The 19,506-nt window shown below is 40.0% G+C and overlaps 1 protein-coding gene across 5 annotated transcripts in view; it reads right to left on the bottom strand.

The window, feature by feature from the left end:
* Positions 1–19,506, bottom strand: part of LOC144953895 (atrial natriuretic peptide receptor 1-like) — a 102,085-nt gene that overhangs the window by 7,563 nt on the left and 75,016 nt on the right. For all 5 annotated transcript variants that reach the window (XM_078884543.1, XM_078884545.1, XM_078884541.1 and 2 more), the window contains 2 exons: positions 10,776–10,899; positions 1,867–1,935 (listed from right to left, as the gene is read on the bottom strand). In XM_078884543.1, coding sequence (XP_078740669.1) covers positions 1,867–1,935; positions 10,776–10,899 — 193 coding nt within the window. The remainder of the gene's footprint in view (positions 1–1,866; positions 1,936–10,775; positions 10,900–19,506) is intronic.

Raw genomic sequence — 19,506 nt, forward strand, 5'->3', positions numbered from 1 at the left:
TGTATTAATGGTATTATACATGTATTGTATTGAAAAACATTAATGTTTAATACTTTTAAAATATCACGTTATGATGTTATAATATGAATGTATTATTATTACGACATACAATGTGAACGCCCATGACGTACGGTCGCTTAGTCCTAAGTCTGAATAGTTTCTTATGTGGTTGAAAAATAGAGGATGCCATGTATGTGTAGTGACTGTACTTGTCACTGTATGGTGCCGGGCTTGCGAAGTTACGGCCGATATCGTTGTGATCATGGGCAGCCCGGGTTGCGGGCTGCAGTACCAACTCTAGCGGTGGTTAGGTGAGCGCTGGTTCGCGCGGAGGCACCGGCTCCCAGTGAGGGAGCCAGAGGGAGCGCCAGCCAGGGTTACTCTGGGGCATGACACTCTGGCTGACCTGTTGTCACGTGACCGGACGATACTGGAAGGCAGCCACCGGTGGACGGGGGCCGAGGGGTGGTCACATGGTTCTGAGGGGCTCTCGGGAACATTCGAGAAGGAACTCGAGAAGCCTAGAAGGTGGGCGGGGCTGAGGGCGGAGCCAGCCCCAACCCAGAAACATATAACGAGAGCTCTGTGAGGAGCTCGGGGTTCTTCAAGTGTTGATGTTCGAAGATCCACGTCGGGAAGGAGAAGCTTCTAGTCACGCGGTCCGGGACCCACCTTGTGGTCCGGACCGGGATAGAGAACCGTGTCTAGTTCTGCCGTAGTGTGGTTAGATGGGCATTCGAGACCCGAGCGTAGGTTCTGTTATGTTACGTACTGTTATGTGAATAAATAGTGTTGCTCCCAGGATAACGTCTGCGACTCAGTTGGAATCACTACATATATATGTGTAGTGACATCGCGGGATGTCACTGTACAGTGCCGGCCCTGGAGAGGCACGGCGTAAGATGTAACGACATCGCGGACACCACTATGATGTGGGTGTAGTACTGGCCCTAGAGGGGCTCAGTGAGCACTGGTGGACAGCACTAGGTAGCACCACGCTTGGCATGCAGTGCCAGCCCTACAGGATAGGGTGTGGGAGTGCCGGCTGTAAGAAGGAGGTTACTAAAGGCCATGGCACTCTGGTTGACCCAAGATGACACGTGACCAGTTAAGTCGACAAAGAGGCCGCAAGTGGGGGCTACGGGTGGTCACGTGGTCCGGGTCCAGATCCAGCTCGAGGATTCTGGAAGGTGGTCATGGCCAAGGGTGGATCCAGCCACACTGCAGAGAATATAAGCCGGGTCCCCCAGAGGGACCGGCGTTGTTGTTGATCCTGAAGAAACCTTCGTCTACATTCTCCGAGTCTCCAACACGTGTACCTGGACCCGAGTTGTGGTCCCGATTCGTAGTAGCTAGTTACGTAGTAATTAGTGTAGTTAGCCTGGTGGTCACCACCATAGGTTGTTATTCTGTGAAGGGGAAGTTACCCCGTGTGTTGGTGTTAAATAAATGTATTGTCTCCAAGAGTACGTCTGCGACTCAGTTGAACTCGCTACATATGGATGAAAAATTAGAAGAGGTTTTAGCCTTTCTGGCAATGAAACAGGTTTTAAGATGTTCATACACCAAATTGATAAATTTTGCAAGGAATAAAGGCAAACATGCAAACAAAAAAATGCTGATAATTAGAAATGCATTGACTTTGAAAGTGATTGGCTTACACCGGAGACAACGTTCTTTATGGCCTTGTCTCACCAGTGGCAGACCAGAGAATGCCAAAAGGTATGTATATTGAACTTCTATAGCACCTTAAGTAACCAACCATGCTAATTGGAGGTGCGAGGGAATGTGTGTGTATGTATGCAATCCTGTGTGTACAAAGTATTTGGTTCTGTGTGCATCAGTCATGGTTTACACAGCATTTACCTTGTATACATCAAAGTTATCGATGATGGCATCAAAGCATGTGTATAGATCATTCAGCAGAGTGACCACCTGCAAAAGAGAACTAATTTAGTGACCAATAACGACAGAAAATAAAATATGCTTCCAACCCATTGTACACAGGCATACAAGACACTCATTACTCAATTGAAAAGAGGTAATGCAGTAGTGTTTCCTTTCGCACAGACAGTGATGACACTAAACAGCAGCATTTTTACGTGAATTAAGATAAATATATTGTTATTGTTGTGTAGAAAGCAATATCAGTACCTTTTAATGGATATGTTTATTGCAGTCACTTACACATGATTTGGTTAAAAGCAATACTTTGCTATTAAAATGCTGGTTGTTGTTTATTTTACAGCAACCGTAGAAAGTATTAGTAAAGACAGTTACTGGGGGAAATGCATTATGATAGTTTAACACGTAGGCTTTCGCGACCAATATTATTCATAATAAAGGTTTTTGAGGTAGATCGCGTAAGTATAAATGTGTCGTACCCTTTGTCATGTAAAAATGTGCCAATTATTTACTACTTCAGCCCACCGGTGTGTTGGAGAGTAAAACCACAACATTTACAATTTGAATGCTCCATTTAAGACCGAAAGCTGGTGGATGGCTTCACTATTCTGGCAAATCGCCCGATGATGGTGGATGTAATTACCAGAGAAACGTCGTATTCAGATTGTAAATGTTGTGGTTTTACACTCCAACACAAAAGTGGACTGAATTAGTAACTGATTGGCGCGTTGTTTACGTGACAAACCTTCCTGGCTGTGTCGGATGGTGGAGGGGTATGGCACATTTATACTTACGCGATATAACCCAAAAACCTTTATTATGCATTAAGATAATCAAAGGTCTTTGAGTCTTTCGGTAAAGTGACGTAGATAGGTACAAATTAATATAAATAATAAATATAAAATAAACAAAAAACTAAGACGTTTCGATCGTCATCAGGAGGAAAGAGGGAGAAAGCTGCTGAATGCAGACTATTTTATAGGTTTAAAATGGGTGACCCTATGACTACACCATTCTATTAAACCTATAAAACAGTCTGCATTCAGCAGCAGCTGTCCCCCTCTTTCCTCCTGATGACGATCGCTTGTGTTGTGATCGAAACGTCATAGTTTTTGGTTGATTTTATTTTTATTATTTTTGTAGTGGGTTCGATTTAGGCGCACACTCAACTTGGAAGCAACACAATTTATTAACGCATAACAACCAACCTGAACACAATACATAAGGTGGTGACCATCGTTCCTAATTTCACTAACATTCGGGGAACACTGCACAGCGTGACCAAGGCAGGTGACGGCTGCCTGGTCACGAACGACGTTGGCGGTGGTGCGTAAAGCACCACCGCTTACGCACCACCACCAACGCTGCATCACCAAATACTAGTTTCATTTTAAAAAAGTAGGTTACTGGCAGTGGTTGTATGTATGTTGAACTTCTTTCGCACCGTACGTAGCCAACCGTGCTAATCAGAGGTGGTTACAGATTTCGTTCATACAACTTTATCACGTGTGCCATCAGGAAGTTAACATTTTAAAGTAGTAAGTCATATTGTGGATTGATCATAATTGAATATTGTAACGTGCACAGTATTCGTTCATTCTCAAAGAGAGAGAATGACTCAGAGCAACGAGGAACCATAGGACAAGCAGGAAAGGGAGCCAAGCAGTGAGCTAAGGCTAAATTAATCCCCGAGCTCTGTGATCCTCTATATATTAAAATGGCATTGGCCAACGAATGAATGTTTATATATGAGAGGAAACTGAAATGTGAGGGGGCAACACTTTATCCCATGCAGACAGCACAGGTGGAGTCCACATTTGCTGTAGAGCCTTCTCCTGCCAAGCCAGGGTATGGCACCTCGATTCCCACGGGAAGGGTGTTTTTCAACAATTCTGAGCCACTAACCCTCACCTCCACAGTGCTGGATTATAGGCATGTGCCACGGCCAGAAGGAGTATAAGAGAAATAGCATTTACATGGTGGAATTGTATTTTATAAACAAAAATAAATACGTTTTAAAGAGTGATTATCGTTGATGTAAAATGTGGGTGTTTAAGAGAGTAGAAATATCGGTATTGCTGGATAAAAAACGTAATACACAAACAAAAAAGGACTCCTCCGTAAGTTTAATAGAGACGTGCGCAAGTGTTTAATGGATTACCATGGCAATAGAGAATGAACATCTTGGAATTTTAAAGGATTAAACACGGCAGGAAAGTACTATATTGTAGAAATAATCAGGTATATATGTTTATATGGGCGGAGCACGTGTGCTGGATTGAGGAAGGTAGGCTACTTAGACAACATTAGCTTGGACACTCACGGGTTAGCAACTCAAAGGGAAGACGAAAGCCAGGTGGTGGTTTGTTTCTAGAGTAGTGCTTGGGGGAGGGTTGTTGAATTTGCAACAACGGTGGGTTTGGGATCCAGCAATATGAAAGCAACGATGATGAGCTGCGGGAGCACCAACAGCATTAGCTTCAATTATTACGTGATTATTAGGGGGAGGGAGAATAAATATATCTGCGTGATATAATGCTATAATTCAAGTGCCTTCCTACTCAAGCAAGCGGTGTAGCAGCACTTGCCTATGTTGACTGCCCTTAGCTCGAGGTGAAAATTCCACATTGCCGTGGCAGGTGCCAGGCTATCCAAATTACAACTACTGTTGACTTCCCATGAAGTGGCAAGCATTTGTATCTACACTTGATAAATAATGGACTAAGTTGACTGCCAACAGGGATTTGACTTTCTAATTGTTAGTCTGGGGCTACAACTGCAACACCACCCGGCCATATGATGATATATTGTGGTCGTATATCACATTATAAAATACGACGCCACAATCACGTGAGGAACATTAATCTCCACGCACACAGTGTACGCTTGATATATTTTTTAGGAATTTATGTTAATTGTGAATGACTTTTAGAGAGATGATATACTAGCAAAGACGACGCATCAAAGGAAGGGTTGCCGTTGCTACTGACAGCCCATTTACAGGGGGTGCACCATGGAGCAGGGGACTTGTCAGTTTCCCTCATTTTCCATTAGCATGCTCTTCCTGTGATGCATACAAACTCTAAATGTATCAACAAATATGAGAAAGTGGCAGAATTGATGTATTAAAAACGCGGGCAATTGAAGCCGACAGCAAAGGACAGAGTCACTTGACTTACGCATGTCGCTACAGTGCCATGCTGTGTCGTGGACAGGCTCAGAGTGCTTGGTTGCTCACCAAAACGTATCTCAATCTAAAGGCTTAAAATGTATGAGCAATATGAATATAACAAAAATGGGTTTCACTGTAGCTTTTTTGAGACGCAGTATGGTAGAAATATTTTTTTTTAATGTGAAATAAAACGATAACAGTGATGTGTCACACATTGCATGAATTTTAAATTATTCCTTGTATTTTGTTATTTTCACTAACAAGGCATGAACAAAAATGCCATTGAACATGACTGGCTAAACAAAAACGTACCGTTTAACTCATGGTTGTGTGATTTAGCTTCGTTACAGGAAAGTGGTATATGCCAACCAAAATATTGTTGAGAAGCGTTTTTGAGCAAAGCACTCTTAAGATGGAAGCTAATCCTTCGTTAAGCCGATGAAAGGGGTAGCTCTCTGCTCGAGAGTGCAGTTCCCTTAAATGTTTACCATCACAATTTCTGAGACAGTATAACTTTGCTTAATAGTGTATTCCAACTGTGGAAGCTTGATAAATAAAGCAAGACAAATACTGTGCAACCAGGCTGAGGTATGTATGTTGAACTTCGTTCGCACCGTATGCGGCCAACCGTGCTAATCGGAGGTGTAGGGGAAGGACAACAAACTGCTCTATAGAAATGAACAAAAAAACCACATCAGAGCTTATAACATACACAGTAACTCATTAGTTACTAAAAGAAGTGGTTACTTAACGAAGAGCCTGCTAAGGTTATTGTCAATTGATGTATTACAGAGGTTTCTTTGTCAGTCTGTCATACTGCCAACCCACAGAAAGTCATGAGGGCAGGCACCTGGTTAAAGCTGGACTATCCAATTAATTAAGTAACCAATTGCTCTATCAATTATTGGTTCGATTACTGAACTAATCGACAACACACAAAAATTGTTGGGAAAAAAAATCCTCGCCTACATTTCCCACGTGTGCCGCTAAATGGGAGGTGATGGGTGGAGGTACGATATCATCAGGATCATCAGCTGTGTCATACTGGGTGTGGTTTTCGTGGGGGTTTACCACCTTCAGGAGGTAGGATGTGGAAGGTTGGCTACCAATTTTAAAGGCGCATGAGTAATCTACCATATAAAATATGTAGTTGATTGCAATAGTTTGTTGATTAATCGACTTAAGCAACCAACTGCCCAGCTCTACACTTGTGCAAGGACCACCCTCTTGATGATTGCATCAAGACGAGATATAGGTTCAAACATGGGTGAAACTAGTCAGGGATTAATCTCCTTCGTGAACATTTTGACAGTCAATGTGTCTGCAAGTTCCAACAAGTGTGAAGTGGTGTTCATCTCCATTGTAGAGCCAGTGTTAACAATTCTACATTTGGTATGCAAACCAGACGCCATTTGTATGAGCAAGGACACCCTGGCACTGGTTTTGCACTTCTGGTTTTCATCTGCAGTCAGACTTGTTAAATAAATAAGGCTAGTTTAGTCTTGATTTGAAGGTTTCGTGACTGCAGGAATCCATACTCTCTGGTTCTATCGGTAAAGTCACGTAGATCTATCTACGTAGATCTATCTACGTGACTTTACGTAGATCTATCGATGTGACTTTACCGAAAGAACCAGAGAGTAAGGCTAGTTTACCAGACGTGATTAGTAAGAGCACTTTTTTTACTGAAACAAATGCTGCTGTTTGTTTGTTGGAGTACGGAGTTAAACTGATGGCTTTAATCTAAGTTGTCTTGTGGTGGTTGTTGTTGTTTGACTTGCATACCACTGGGATTTTTGCACAGTGTTGGTGTACGGTGCTTTTTCTGGAAGATTTTTGCTGTTTTTTCCTGGATTTTTCTGTTTCCGCATAGTCATTTTAAGATGTTTTCTTGTTCATGTTTTTGTTTTTTGTTTGTTGCGGTTGCACCCGATTCAAGAGCCGAATGGCTCACAAGGCTATACCAAATAAATGAAAATGAATTGAAAATTATTAATTTCGTCTACTGACCCAGAGGCCAATAGACTAGACAACATTATTTTGCGTGGAAATACAGAATGGTGACGGATCTGTTTATTCACCAATTACACAGAATGCACCACACCAGTGCATAACGAGTTATAAGCTATACAAGCTGTAGATGTACAGCACTCTGGATTATATATCACAGTTGTTTTGATTCTATAGGATAATTTTGCCTTGTGGATATATTGCCACTTCAACAGAGCACTCGTGCTGCGGTGAAGAGAGTTGATTGCCTTGGAGACCTGACGAGCTCTGCTGGACAGAGGCGCCTGTACCAATCAGGTACTCGGCAAAGGGCGCAACGGAATATTTTCCCTTCACCAATCTGATCTGAACAGCGTGGTGAAGTTGTTCAACCCCCACTCCCCCCCTCACTGCCAAAATCTATGCCTCTGTAGGGGTGTTACGGAGGGGCTGTATACAATGGAATCAGATAGGAAAGAAACACAGTGGGCGTGGCTATGTCGGTGCACGGGCAGGTGCTCCCAGCGACGTCCGCATCGGGCAGCCTGGGGGGCTGACTCGGAGCAGGGGGTTTGGTATAAAAGGGGATGAGCCGGAGGGCTCAGGTAGGGATGTTAAGCTAAACCAGTGAAGACGGAAGATTATCATAGATAGAGCCCTGGACTCCCCTGGATCGCCGCCCTTATCAGGGCCGCACAGGATCGAGCCAGTGGCATGGTCCCGAGAGCCAGAGCCGGTGCTCTTGTCAGAGCTGGTCTGGGACTCCGGGTACCGTAAGCCCGACTTACCAGTGTCGGGCTAGCTAGCCTCCTCTAGCCCATTAGTGGAGGACCCAGAGGTAGGCTAGGTGTAACTAGAGAGTGTATCCCCAGTTAGACGGGTGAGGGGGCCGATACCCCCTCCAATGTTGTATGTCAGTGCTGTACTGTACCGACACGGAATAAATACGTGTGCCTCCAACCCCGGTGTCAAAGTCTCCTGGAACATTATTACACCTCTACCAGCCACGGCATTGGGTGGGTAGGTGAAGGAGCATGGGGTGCAAATAATCGCTCGGTCAGTTTGTGTACAGGTGATTGGTATCGAACTAAAGCTTTCATGACTGCAGGGATTCATATTCTTGGTTCTTTCGGTAAAGTCACGTAGAAGGGAAATAAGAAAATAATGAGAATAAAACAATACAATTCTCACGACGTTTCGATTGCAACACAAGCAATCATCATCAGGTGTGAAAACCACAGCAATAATCTTTTTTTTTTTAACGCCACTTTTTTACTTTTATTGCTGTGGTTTCCACACCTGATGATGATTGCTTGTGTTGCAATCGAAACGTCGTGAGAATTGCATTGTTTTATTTTTATAATTTTATTATTTCCCTTCTACGTGACTTTACCGAAAGAACCAAGAATAGGTGATTGGTAGAGTATACGTTGCAGGACCCTGAGAGGTGGTAGCTGCTTGGCGAGGCCTTCATCTACCAGTAGATTCCCCATGGCTGATAGTGATGATTGATAACGATGAAAATCTATAGTAATTAAAAAAAACTATAAACAAGTAAAAAACAGAAGTAATTTCTTATGAATCGATGCATGTGTTGTGAGCATCAGCACTTATCGCAATTAATTGTTTGTGGCTAAATATTTCCCTGGTCTTGATTTTCCCTCCATGATTCACTTTATTGTCACATATCTGTTCCCTGATTCTACTCATGAATCAAATATAGTTTTCCCTCTTCAGCGCATATACAGTTTACAGTAGCGACATAATTTCCACGAACCAAGGAACCGCTCACGTACAATACTGTATATATGAATAGGAAATTATAGATTCTTACACGCACAGTTTGATGCATTATCATGAATATAAAAATAACATCTTTAAAATGAATAGCGAATTCCTTAACACTTACGGTAATACAGTATTGCAGTACAATGTGTAATAAATATAATCATAAAAATCTGATCCCAATTAGTCAATCGGGATTGGATTTCAGAAGTCATATAACTCAAGTAGGGAGGGTGTGCAGATTGCGATTGGAAATTTGATCGTGTTATATTTATGTACTAATTGTCTGTGTTAATTTATGGTTGATTAAACGCTATGTTAGCTTTTGGACTTGCAAACAAATGTAATTCCTTACAAGAAATAGATTTCATTTTAATCAATGAAATTCATTATAAATATATTTGTGACAGTCGACTCCAAACAAATACTATTTAGAGATGTATTGGGATAATAGCAGACTATATATAAAAACATTTTAAGTTCATATGAGGACAGATTAAGTTACATCATGCAAATGATACATTTTATATATTTTTAGGCAATTAACTTTTAGTGTTCAATGGTCCAACATGTTTGATTCAATTGTTTTGAAATTATGAGGAAAGCATCGAGTCTTTGAATGTATCATACGTTTTTCTCTTCCCTCTTCATGGAACACTCCCCATGCATCACCACGGCTGACAAGTATTATGTGCACAAGCTCAATTCTGCATCCCCAGAACCCTACTTTCTCAATTACCCTGTCAATCACCAGCTATTTACCTGTTATTTCTCTGACAAGGTTTAGAAAACCATTATTGACATTTCAGTCCATGATTATCCTTCTTGTGTTGCCTGCCCTTTTCCTGCCTCACCACCTCTCCCACCTTACCTTGCTGTCAGTCCACCTCCAGTTACGCCATTGCTATTGTCTCAAACAAAAACATAATCTTTCATCCTTGATCCACTGCATTGATTCCCAATTTGTTGGTCTCCTACATAAAGGCATTTATAAATGCCACTGGTAATGTTCATCGCACTCACTTGCATGATTGCAGCTTCACTATAATCTCGAAAATATTATCATCGGACTCCCATAATCAGAAAACTTTTGCTGAATCTCTAGCATTGCTTTCAGAGAAAAACAAAAATCTGTGAAAATGTATATATTTCCACTTTTCCAAACAAAACTTTTATTCTGCTCATTCTATGCCTAAATACATTCCTAACATTTCTACAGTGGCTCCCAATCCAGCAGTACTAGCTCAACTACACATTCACCGTTTTAACCCTTCTTTATGTTTCTCCATGGATGGACCTACCCTTGCCTACCTCTTCCATCCCATTTCACTCTTCTCTTCTCCTCATGCCATCTGCTACAGAAGCTAAGGTCTTTTATCGAAAACTCGCAAAAGAACCTCTGCTTAATGAGATAATATTTTCATCTGCTGGCCCTGCTACCTCTGGAACTCCGTCCCTCTGACTAAACTGTATGGCCGACTCCCACTTCACTACATACCCAGGCTTTTGGCTGTCTCTCTCTATCCAATACATTCTCTCTAACCTACGTGATAGTGCACATTGTATGTTTCCCCATCGCATCTATTCTCATAACTCTAGCCTCATGAACACCCTTTTCATTCTTATAAAACTCCCAGTTATCAGCTGCCTTTTAAGTCCTCTCGATGTGCGTGTCCATATCCGTTCTACAGGTTCTTAAGAAGTTATTACATTTTGCCAGTCTATAAATCAGCATTGTAGTGTTTTGTAAAGATCTTATAAAAAGGTACTTCCCATGAATGTTGATGCGCAGTTGTCGTAAATTAACACACCGGCTGCTAAGCACACAATGCTATTGATGTACTGTGCGCCAATCTAATACATTTCAGGTCACCCCATAGACTCCGCACGTTTGACAGGTCCAGATTTCGCCCCCAGCACTAACCTGCATGGGAGTGCTTTCAGCTGATAAAGACGTGAACCCCACGATGTCACTGAAGTAAATGGTGACGCTGTCAAAGGCCTCGGCCTGCACCGTCTCTCCACGCTTCAGCTGCTCTGCCACGGAACTGCCCAACACAAAGCACATCTTCAAATCAAGTTGTGAACTCGGACCACGCACACCTTGAACACGAGGACAGAATCACCATCAGCATCTTTTCATACCAATATTACCGTCGCACAGGTTTTTTTTGGCTCAAATTCATACGCAGGATGATTAAATAACTTCCCATGAGTCACGATTCGGTTAAACTGTTTTTATTATTTACATCGGAGTGAATGGTAGCACCTAACGTCAATGCTGGTTTGAAGCGAAACCATTACATATATATAGAAATTGAAAATATTTATTCTTATACTTTTCTTTTTATTGCGCATATTACCCAATTTTATTATTTACCATTAATTAAATACACGTTTTGGTTTCAAATCAGAAGATGTATTTATACTGGAAGAATTATATGAGCCATACAGCTCTTTTGCACAGATGTCCGGTAGGGGTGGGTAAAAAGGTTACAAGATAAATCAACACAAAAACATAGAAGTTGTGCAAAGTACAAGCAAGGTAAACAAAATCACCCAAAAACATACAAATGTAACTAAACCATCCCCATCCTACCAGGCAATGCTTCGTTTTTTACGGCAGTATCGAATTTGGGTAAGCTCTATGTGCCAGTCGTGTAGGTAAGCGAAGGTGAAAAAAGTAAGGACTCACACCTATCCTAGCCTACAATATATACACGTTTTGAAAAGGTATGTTGTGGTTGGCTAGAATGGCTCGAACACATTTGCAGTCTGTCTAAAAACAGATCGGAAAAAAAGGAAACACCACATATAGGCTTTTGACATGCATTTCCATATCAGCAGGGTAAGAGAGCCACCCCTGCTGTTCACCATTAGCCGCAAGCTGTACCCCTCGCCTTGCTCAGCATGTGTGCACGTGAGATGCGGTCAGTGGCATCCTTCACGCTGCCGTGCGTGTGCAGGTGCCTTTTTGAGTGCCTCTTTGTCAAATCAACAATAAGGCACTCTTATGTTGTTTATTGAAAATCCACTCTATATATGCAGTCGTTTTACCAGTGCTCCATTGCCATTGGATGAACAGTTGGACATTCAGAGCAACACGTACACACAGTCAAGCAAGGAATGTGTTCTATAGCCATATAGAATTAACATTTATGCATAACACGTGGGGTAATTCTGCACTTTCTAAGCAGAAACCCTATGGCCTATAATGTAATGCAGCAACAGAAACACAAGAGACTAACAATATGAACTTCTTCATTAAACACACAAATAAATACATGCAAGCGAGCATGAGACGAGTATCTTCTGGCACCTACCAAAATGTTCAATTAGGACAAATAAAGATAGATACAGGTGGTGGCTTAACCTCAGGCAGTATCAAACACCTACTAATTTGTGACCAAAAAAGGCAGTTCCCACCAACATTTTGTTGAGTAAATGCTCAAATAATTGTAAAGTTTAGCATTGTTTTTGCCATCATTCTGAAGAAAATTGTCAGACAAACAAGTTGTTTCTTCACCAAGCTTGTTTTTTTATCTACGAGAAATACGTTTCGGGCACTGTCAGTTTAGATTATAATCGGATTCAACATAGTTTTTGTGACAAATTAGGTTCAGATGAGGTGGTTGGACTGACAGCACATGGATCAGAATGTTTCCCAGTCATCAACCTGATCAATATATTAGAGATGAGTCAACTTTTTAAAAATACATATTTTTTACATAAATCTGTCATATCCTTTGAAATGTAATGTATTATTCATACATACTACAATATGGAAGTAAGGGAGTTCATCCCTCCACAATGTTACGTCCCAATTCCGGTTATGAAATAAATTAACAGATCACTTGTTTTTTGCTCTTGAGAATGCAGAGATAGAATCTGTGGTGGAGTGCATTTATGGACTCAAATGTGGAGATGCATCTATACTGTGATAATTATCTATAAAATGCACAGTGGTGTGAATAAAAATTATTTATAGTGGTGTCTATATAATAAACAGTCGTGCAAATCTATAAGATATATAGTGGTGGAAACATTTTTCATATTCAATGTTATACTGAGTGGGATCTATAGTGGTATAAAAATTAAAATATATTATTTGTGCAACACGTATGAATAACTGTTTGTAGCATTAGCATAAAATTCGAGTATAATTTCTGAATCAATAAACCATTACATTCCTGAAGTGAACACTTTTTCTCTGTCTTAGTCAGGATTAAATTATCCCCCCAGGTTGCTCAATTTTTAGGATTAAAGGTCACAATTCCATTCACAAAGTGGTTATTTAGCTGCCGTTGTATGCTAAGTCAAAACAATATTGTATGGCATACAGGTGGTGGCTTAACCTCAGGCAGTATCAAACACCTACTAATTTGTGACCAAAAAAGGCAGTTCCCACCAACATTTTGTTGAGTAAATGCTCAAATAATTGTAAAGTTTAGCATTGTTTTTGCCATCATTCTGAAGAAAATTGTCAGACAAACAAGTTGTTTCTTCACCAAGCTTGTTTTTTTATCTACGAGAAATACGTTTCGGGCACTGTCAGTTTAGATTATAATCGGATTCAACATAGTTTTTGTGACAAATTAGGTTCAGATGAGGTGGTTGGACTGACAGCACATGGATCAGAATGTTTCCCAGTCATCAACCTGATCAATATATTAGAGATGAGTCAACTTTTTAAAAATACATATTTTTTACATAAATCTGTCATATCCTTTGAAATGTAATGTATTATTCATACATACTACAATATGGAAGTAAGGGAGTTCATCCCTCCACAATGTTACGTCCCAATTCCGGTTATGAAATAAATTAACAGATCACTTGTTTTTTGCTCTTGAGAATGCAGAGATATAATCTGTGGTGGAGTGCATTTATGGACTCAAATGTGGAGATGCATCTATACTGTGATAATTATCTATAAAATGCACAGTGGTGTGAATAAAAATTATTTATAGTGGTGTCTATATAATAAACAGTCGTGCAAATCTATAAGATATATAGTGGTGGAAACATTTTTCATATTCAATGTTATACTGAGTGGGATCTATAGTGGTATAAAAATTAAAATATATTATTTGTGCAACACGTATGAATAACTGTTTGTAGCATTAGCATAAAATTCGAGTATAATTTCTGAATCAATAAACCATTACATTCCTGAAGTGAACACTTTTTCTCTGTCTTAGTCGGGATTAAATTATCCCCCCAGGTTGCTCAATTTTTAGGATTAAAGGTCACAATTCCATTCACAAAGTGGTTATTTAGCTGCCGTTGTATGCTAAGTCAAAAAAATATTGTATGGCATACTATATACACAATAATACAATAGTTTATCGTGATTACATGTTTCTGCCAAGCGATCATATGTGAAAAAAGATAAGGTCATCTCGGAATCCGATTTAAGTGGTCGTTGAACACAATGTGTATTAGGTCCCTTTAAAGTTAAACAATACACCCTGAGTAATATTATTAAATGCATTTAATACATACGTGTTATCCTAACTTAAGCATTGTTGATATGAGTTTTCCCACCTCTGTAGAGGAAAGTGAGGGTCAAACGTTACAATACAATTTGCAGTTATTTAGGGTCTAAATCTAACTGCATCCCAAGACACTGTCGACGTTACGGTGATATGTGCAATAATATGATCATGAAATGTCAAACTGACCCTAAATTATGTTATACAAAGCACACGTGAATGTTATTACTTTGTTATTGTACTCGTTTACCCCTCACTGAGTCTCAAGACAATTTTCAGAAAGGTCCTGCCAAGTTTCTGCAGTAGGAGGGCAGTGTTGCGATGTGTAATCCCAAATTGAGTAATGTGCATATTTTTTTAAGTATTGGCACATTCGGCCAATACCAGTGTAAACCCAAGCAGAACAGGGGGACAACATACAAACTCTGCACAGAAAGCGTGAGTTTAAAAGACATACCTTTAACTTCAGCTAGTAATATATTGAAATACCGCCAAACTGCACAATATAATTGTTGAAAAAATAATTATTCTTATTTGGGTTTTTTGGTAAAGTCACGTAGATAGGTTCAAAGAAAATAACAAAAAACTACGACGTTTCAATCGCAACACAAGCGGCCGTCATCAGGAACTTGGGGTTAGCCTCTAAAGGCACATTTTTTTTAAGGTTTGAAATGGGTGTAGCCCAAGTGTCATCAGCATGAGCGGGGCAGCTAATGTTAATGTAAGTGATGTTACTCGTAGAGGGCAACGACGGAGCTGGTGGTGGGTTTCCACCAATTAAAGGGCTGCCAAGTAATCATTGCACCTCGCTTTACACACTCACACTGTTGACGGTGGAGGTTGCTGCTTGAGATGATGGTACTCGTAGAGGGCCACGATGGTACTGCCAGTGGTGATGGTAGTAGTGGGCAGTGATGGGACTGGTGGTGGGCTTCCACCAATTAATTGTTGCCCTCTACGAGTACCATCACTTACATTAACATTAGCTGCCCGCCCATGCTGATGACACTTGGGGTATGCCCATTTCAAACGTTTATAAAGAGCTTGCCTTTAGAGGCTAACCCCCTTTTCCTGATGACGGCTGCTTGTGTTACGATCGAAACGTTGTAGTTTTTTGTAATTTTCTTTGAACCTATCTATGTGACTTTACCGAAAGACCCAAAGAATAAGCATTTCTGCAGTCACAAAAACTTTAAGTAAAAAAATAATTATTATTAAATGTATGTCTCTTCGTGTATGTCATTCAAATGTATTATTCAAAAATAACTCTTACTCATTAGACAGCTATTTTTAACTTTATAAGTCACACAGCCATTCACTGCAATTTAGTTCTGAAAGCAAGTATGCACTAGGCCAAAAATAAACAGCCTATTTTAAGCCATGTTGTTTGCATAATTGAAAACAGCTCCAAACATTGAAGACAAGCTAGACATTGTCCCAATGCAAAGATTGCAGTTGTTTTGGGTCAGGATGACCTATGAAGGTTGGAATGCAAGTCAGGCAGATATTGCACTTTGAGTGGATATGTTCTGACAAGATAGAGTACACTGAGAATGTGAAATTACATGGCAATTGAATCATAATCTAACTCACAGTACGGAGAATGGCTGCAGTTTGCATGTGCTGCAAATATATGGACCACAATGTACCATGTACTATAAAGAGGTGAATTGTACAGTAATGTATTCTAATATGAATGTTAATGGTAGAACGTGCAGCGCATTGCAATGTTTAGCCAATGTGTAAAAGATATAGCGAGTAAGACAGCTGATGTAGGGAACTTTTGTTATAAAAGGATTCAACTAAAAAAAAATATTTACACAGATACGCACATTGGGCACCTGTTAGGCACACTGTAACACGTGCGATTACATTCACATGCTTTGATTCAGAATCTTAATTTATCCTGGAAGAATTCGATGAACTATTAAGCTCTCTTTCACAGATATCAAATAGGGTGGGTCAGAAAATTACAACAACAAATACAAAAAAACGATAAGAGTGCAAAGCATAGGAAGGCTCAGTAAGTCAACTGCATCTTACCTATGAACGTCATTTTTTGTCTGTCTGTGTCTGTGCGTGTGTCTGTCTGTGTGTCTGTATGTGTACGAAACTTGCGAAGGATTTGGTTCGCAAACCGTGGGGTAAACGTAAAAAAAAGTACCCAGGTACCACGCCATAAGCCAAGTGGTGAGCCAGCGCTATTCCATTGTTGCATCCGTCAACTTAAAAGTAGTTAAATTAACAATTTAGTGCTATTTATGATTATTTATTTCCTTACGCTGCTCAGCACGCCAATGCACACATTTGCGCATGCGCGACAAAGCCGTGTTTGCACATAGCAACGCACACACGTGATCGGTGGAGTTGAGGAAACATTTTCTTTTACGTTAAAAATGCAATATAAATGCACAAAACGCTGAGGTTCATTCTTCACAATGTGATGTCCTCTTCTCCCCCCTCGCCACCCAAATGTGTGCAGTTACTACTATAGAGTCGGTAGATGGTACTACTATAGGCCGTAGTAACTACTGCAGAGCGGGCGGGGGGATCGTGGGTGGGTAGCAGCTGAGCCCCAGCCTGCCAAGGTGCCATCTCGGCCGGCTGGGCAATCTAGGCAAGGCCGGGGGCTCTGCACGGGACTAGTACTATTATAGATTTTGACTTAAAACTTTGGTGACTGCAGGAATTCATATTCTTTGGTTCATTCCGTAAAGTCACGTAGATGGAAAAATTAGAATACGAAATAACAATAAAATAATATTAATTAAAACCACTAATGTAGACTGTTGCCTGGTTCTGATTCGGAATGAGTAATCTGGCAGTCCTGTAATGTAGACTGCAGCCTGGTTATTAAGTTTGATGAGTGTACTACCAGTCTATAATTTAGACTGTAGCAATGTTCATCAAGCTGGGTGAGTGTACTGGCAGCCTATTATGTAGACTGTAGCAATGTTTATTCAGCTGAGTGAGTGTACTGCCAGTCTATAATATAGACTGTAGCCTGGTTCTTAACCTCGGTGAGTGTACTGGCAGTCTATAATGTAGACTGTAGCCTGGTTTTAAGCTTGGTGAGCGTATTGGCAGTCTATAATGTAGGCTATAGAAATAGTTATTAAAATGAGTGAGTGTACAAACAGTATATAATGTAAACTTATTCTTGGTTCTTAATAACCATTGATAGAGTTTACATTATAAACTGCCATTGCACTGACTCTGATTAAAAACCAGGCTACAGTCTACTTTAATTGTTATTTGTTTTATTAATTTTATTTTATTCCTATTTTTCTCACTTTTTTATTATTATTCTATCTACGTGACTTCACCAAAACAACCAAAGTTTATTATTATAGAGTTAGTATAGCTTCTACTACAACCAGTACACACTGCTATAGAGTTAGTATAACTACTACTACAGCCAGTACATATATGCCTATAGGGGGGGGGGGGGGTAGAAAAAATGTTTAGGAGGGAGGGAGGTCGACAATTTTAGGAAATCTTTTAGATCAACTATTTACCCGCCACTTTCTATTATTTTTGGATTCCTGACTTCTTCAAGACTATTATAATTTTGGTGATGGACACATGAACAGACAAACAATAGCTTAGTACTTGTGTATGTATATGTTATGTTTTTAAGATAAGTTTTGAAATATATTTTTCTCCCGGGCAACACCGGGTACTTCTCGCTCGTACAAAATAAGTCCAGATTGCATAAGCTCATCAATTCCTGCCGATTGTTCAACACCAAATGCAATCTTGGGCAAGACAGCAAAACAAAAACAGTCCCAGACCACACCAAAACACTACAGTCCCTCAATAAAATTCCACGTTAAAATTTTACTCTTGATACATGGGTAAGGATGAAAGTTACAAATCACATTTACAAATGTGGTTGTATCCAGCACTAATCTGCTTCAGAATATTTTTGAAAGAATATTTATGATGTTAAGGGAGGAAACAAGGTTGTTCCAAAACGTTGGTGCTGTAACGGCAAATGCTGCCACCTATTCCAAATCTTGTTCTTGGGACAGTTAAAGGCAATTCGATGGACGTCATAGGTTTCTTGGGTTTGACAATGGGGTCAATGAATAAGCTAAGTATAGCGCAGATTTAGCAATACGAATTTTATGAACAGGGCCCAATATATAAAGCTGGTTCAGTCTTTTTAGTGATTAATTAGTAGCTGCTCTTTAAGCAGCAAAACAATAGTAAAAGAGTGGTAGAATGATAGCTTCAACAATTTGCAGTTGCAATTGATTATAATAAACTCCCACACACACACACAAATCATGCTAGTATGCTGTGTCATGATATTTAAAACATATATAAATACTCTTTTTTGTATTTTGTAGACAATCTGGCACAACATTTTTATTTAAATATATGATACAATTGGTTTAGGATTTGTGTAGGTTTTTTAAAACATGAGAAGAATCCTTGTCGGATGGATGGTGAGACATACAATTCCAGGAATAGCAGTACATAGATCTCAGCTCCGTTATGAAGTGGGCATGACTTTGCTCAGACTAGACAGGGCTAAGAGAGGAGCAGTATTTAATCAGGATTTACAATTGACTTATAGGGGCGTATGCACATGTGCTACCAACACAAATGTTTTGGATGCCTCAAGGAACTTGAAAGTGCAGGAAATGCCCTTTCCAAGTACTGTACATGCATTGAGAAAAGTTTTCCAATCTAGCGGAAAGGATACCCCAGTCTGTAACATGTGTGCAAGCCGCACCCCTATTCATATACAACGAAAGTGTGAGCATTATATTTATTCTAGATTTGAAACTTTCGTGACTGCAAGGATTCATACTCTTTGGTTTTTTCGGTAAAATCACGTAGGTAAAACAATAAATACAATAAAATAAATGAAAACAACTGAATAAAATCATGACCTGCCTCCGAAACGTCGTGATTTAATTTAGTTGTTTTCATTTATTTTATTTTATTTATTGTTTTACCTACGTGACTTTACCGAAAAAAACAAAGAGCGTTATATTTATGTTAACACGTAAATGTATGTTACATGTAAAGGGAAGTTGTTGAGTAAAATAAAATAAGACAAGGGATTATAGCTGACGAACAACACTGGTAATGTAATGGCAGCCATTGGAGAGAACGCCCAACAGCAGCACATCAACCACAGATATG

The sequence above is a fragment of the Lampetra fluviatilis genome, chromosome 3, assembly GCF_964198595.1.
Source record: "Lampetra fluviatilis chromosome 3, kcLamFluv1.1, whole genome shotgun sequence".
NCBI classification, from domain to species: domain Eukaryota; kingdom Metazoa; phylum Chordata; class Hyperoartia; order Petromyzontiformes; family Petromyzontidae; genus Lampetra; species Lampetra fluviatilis.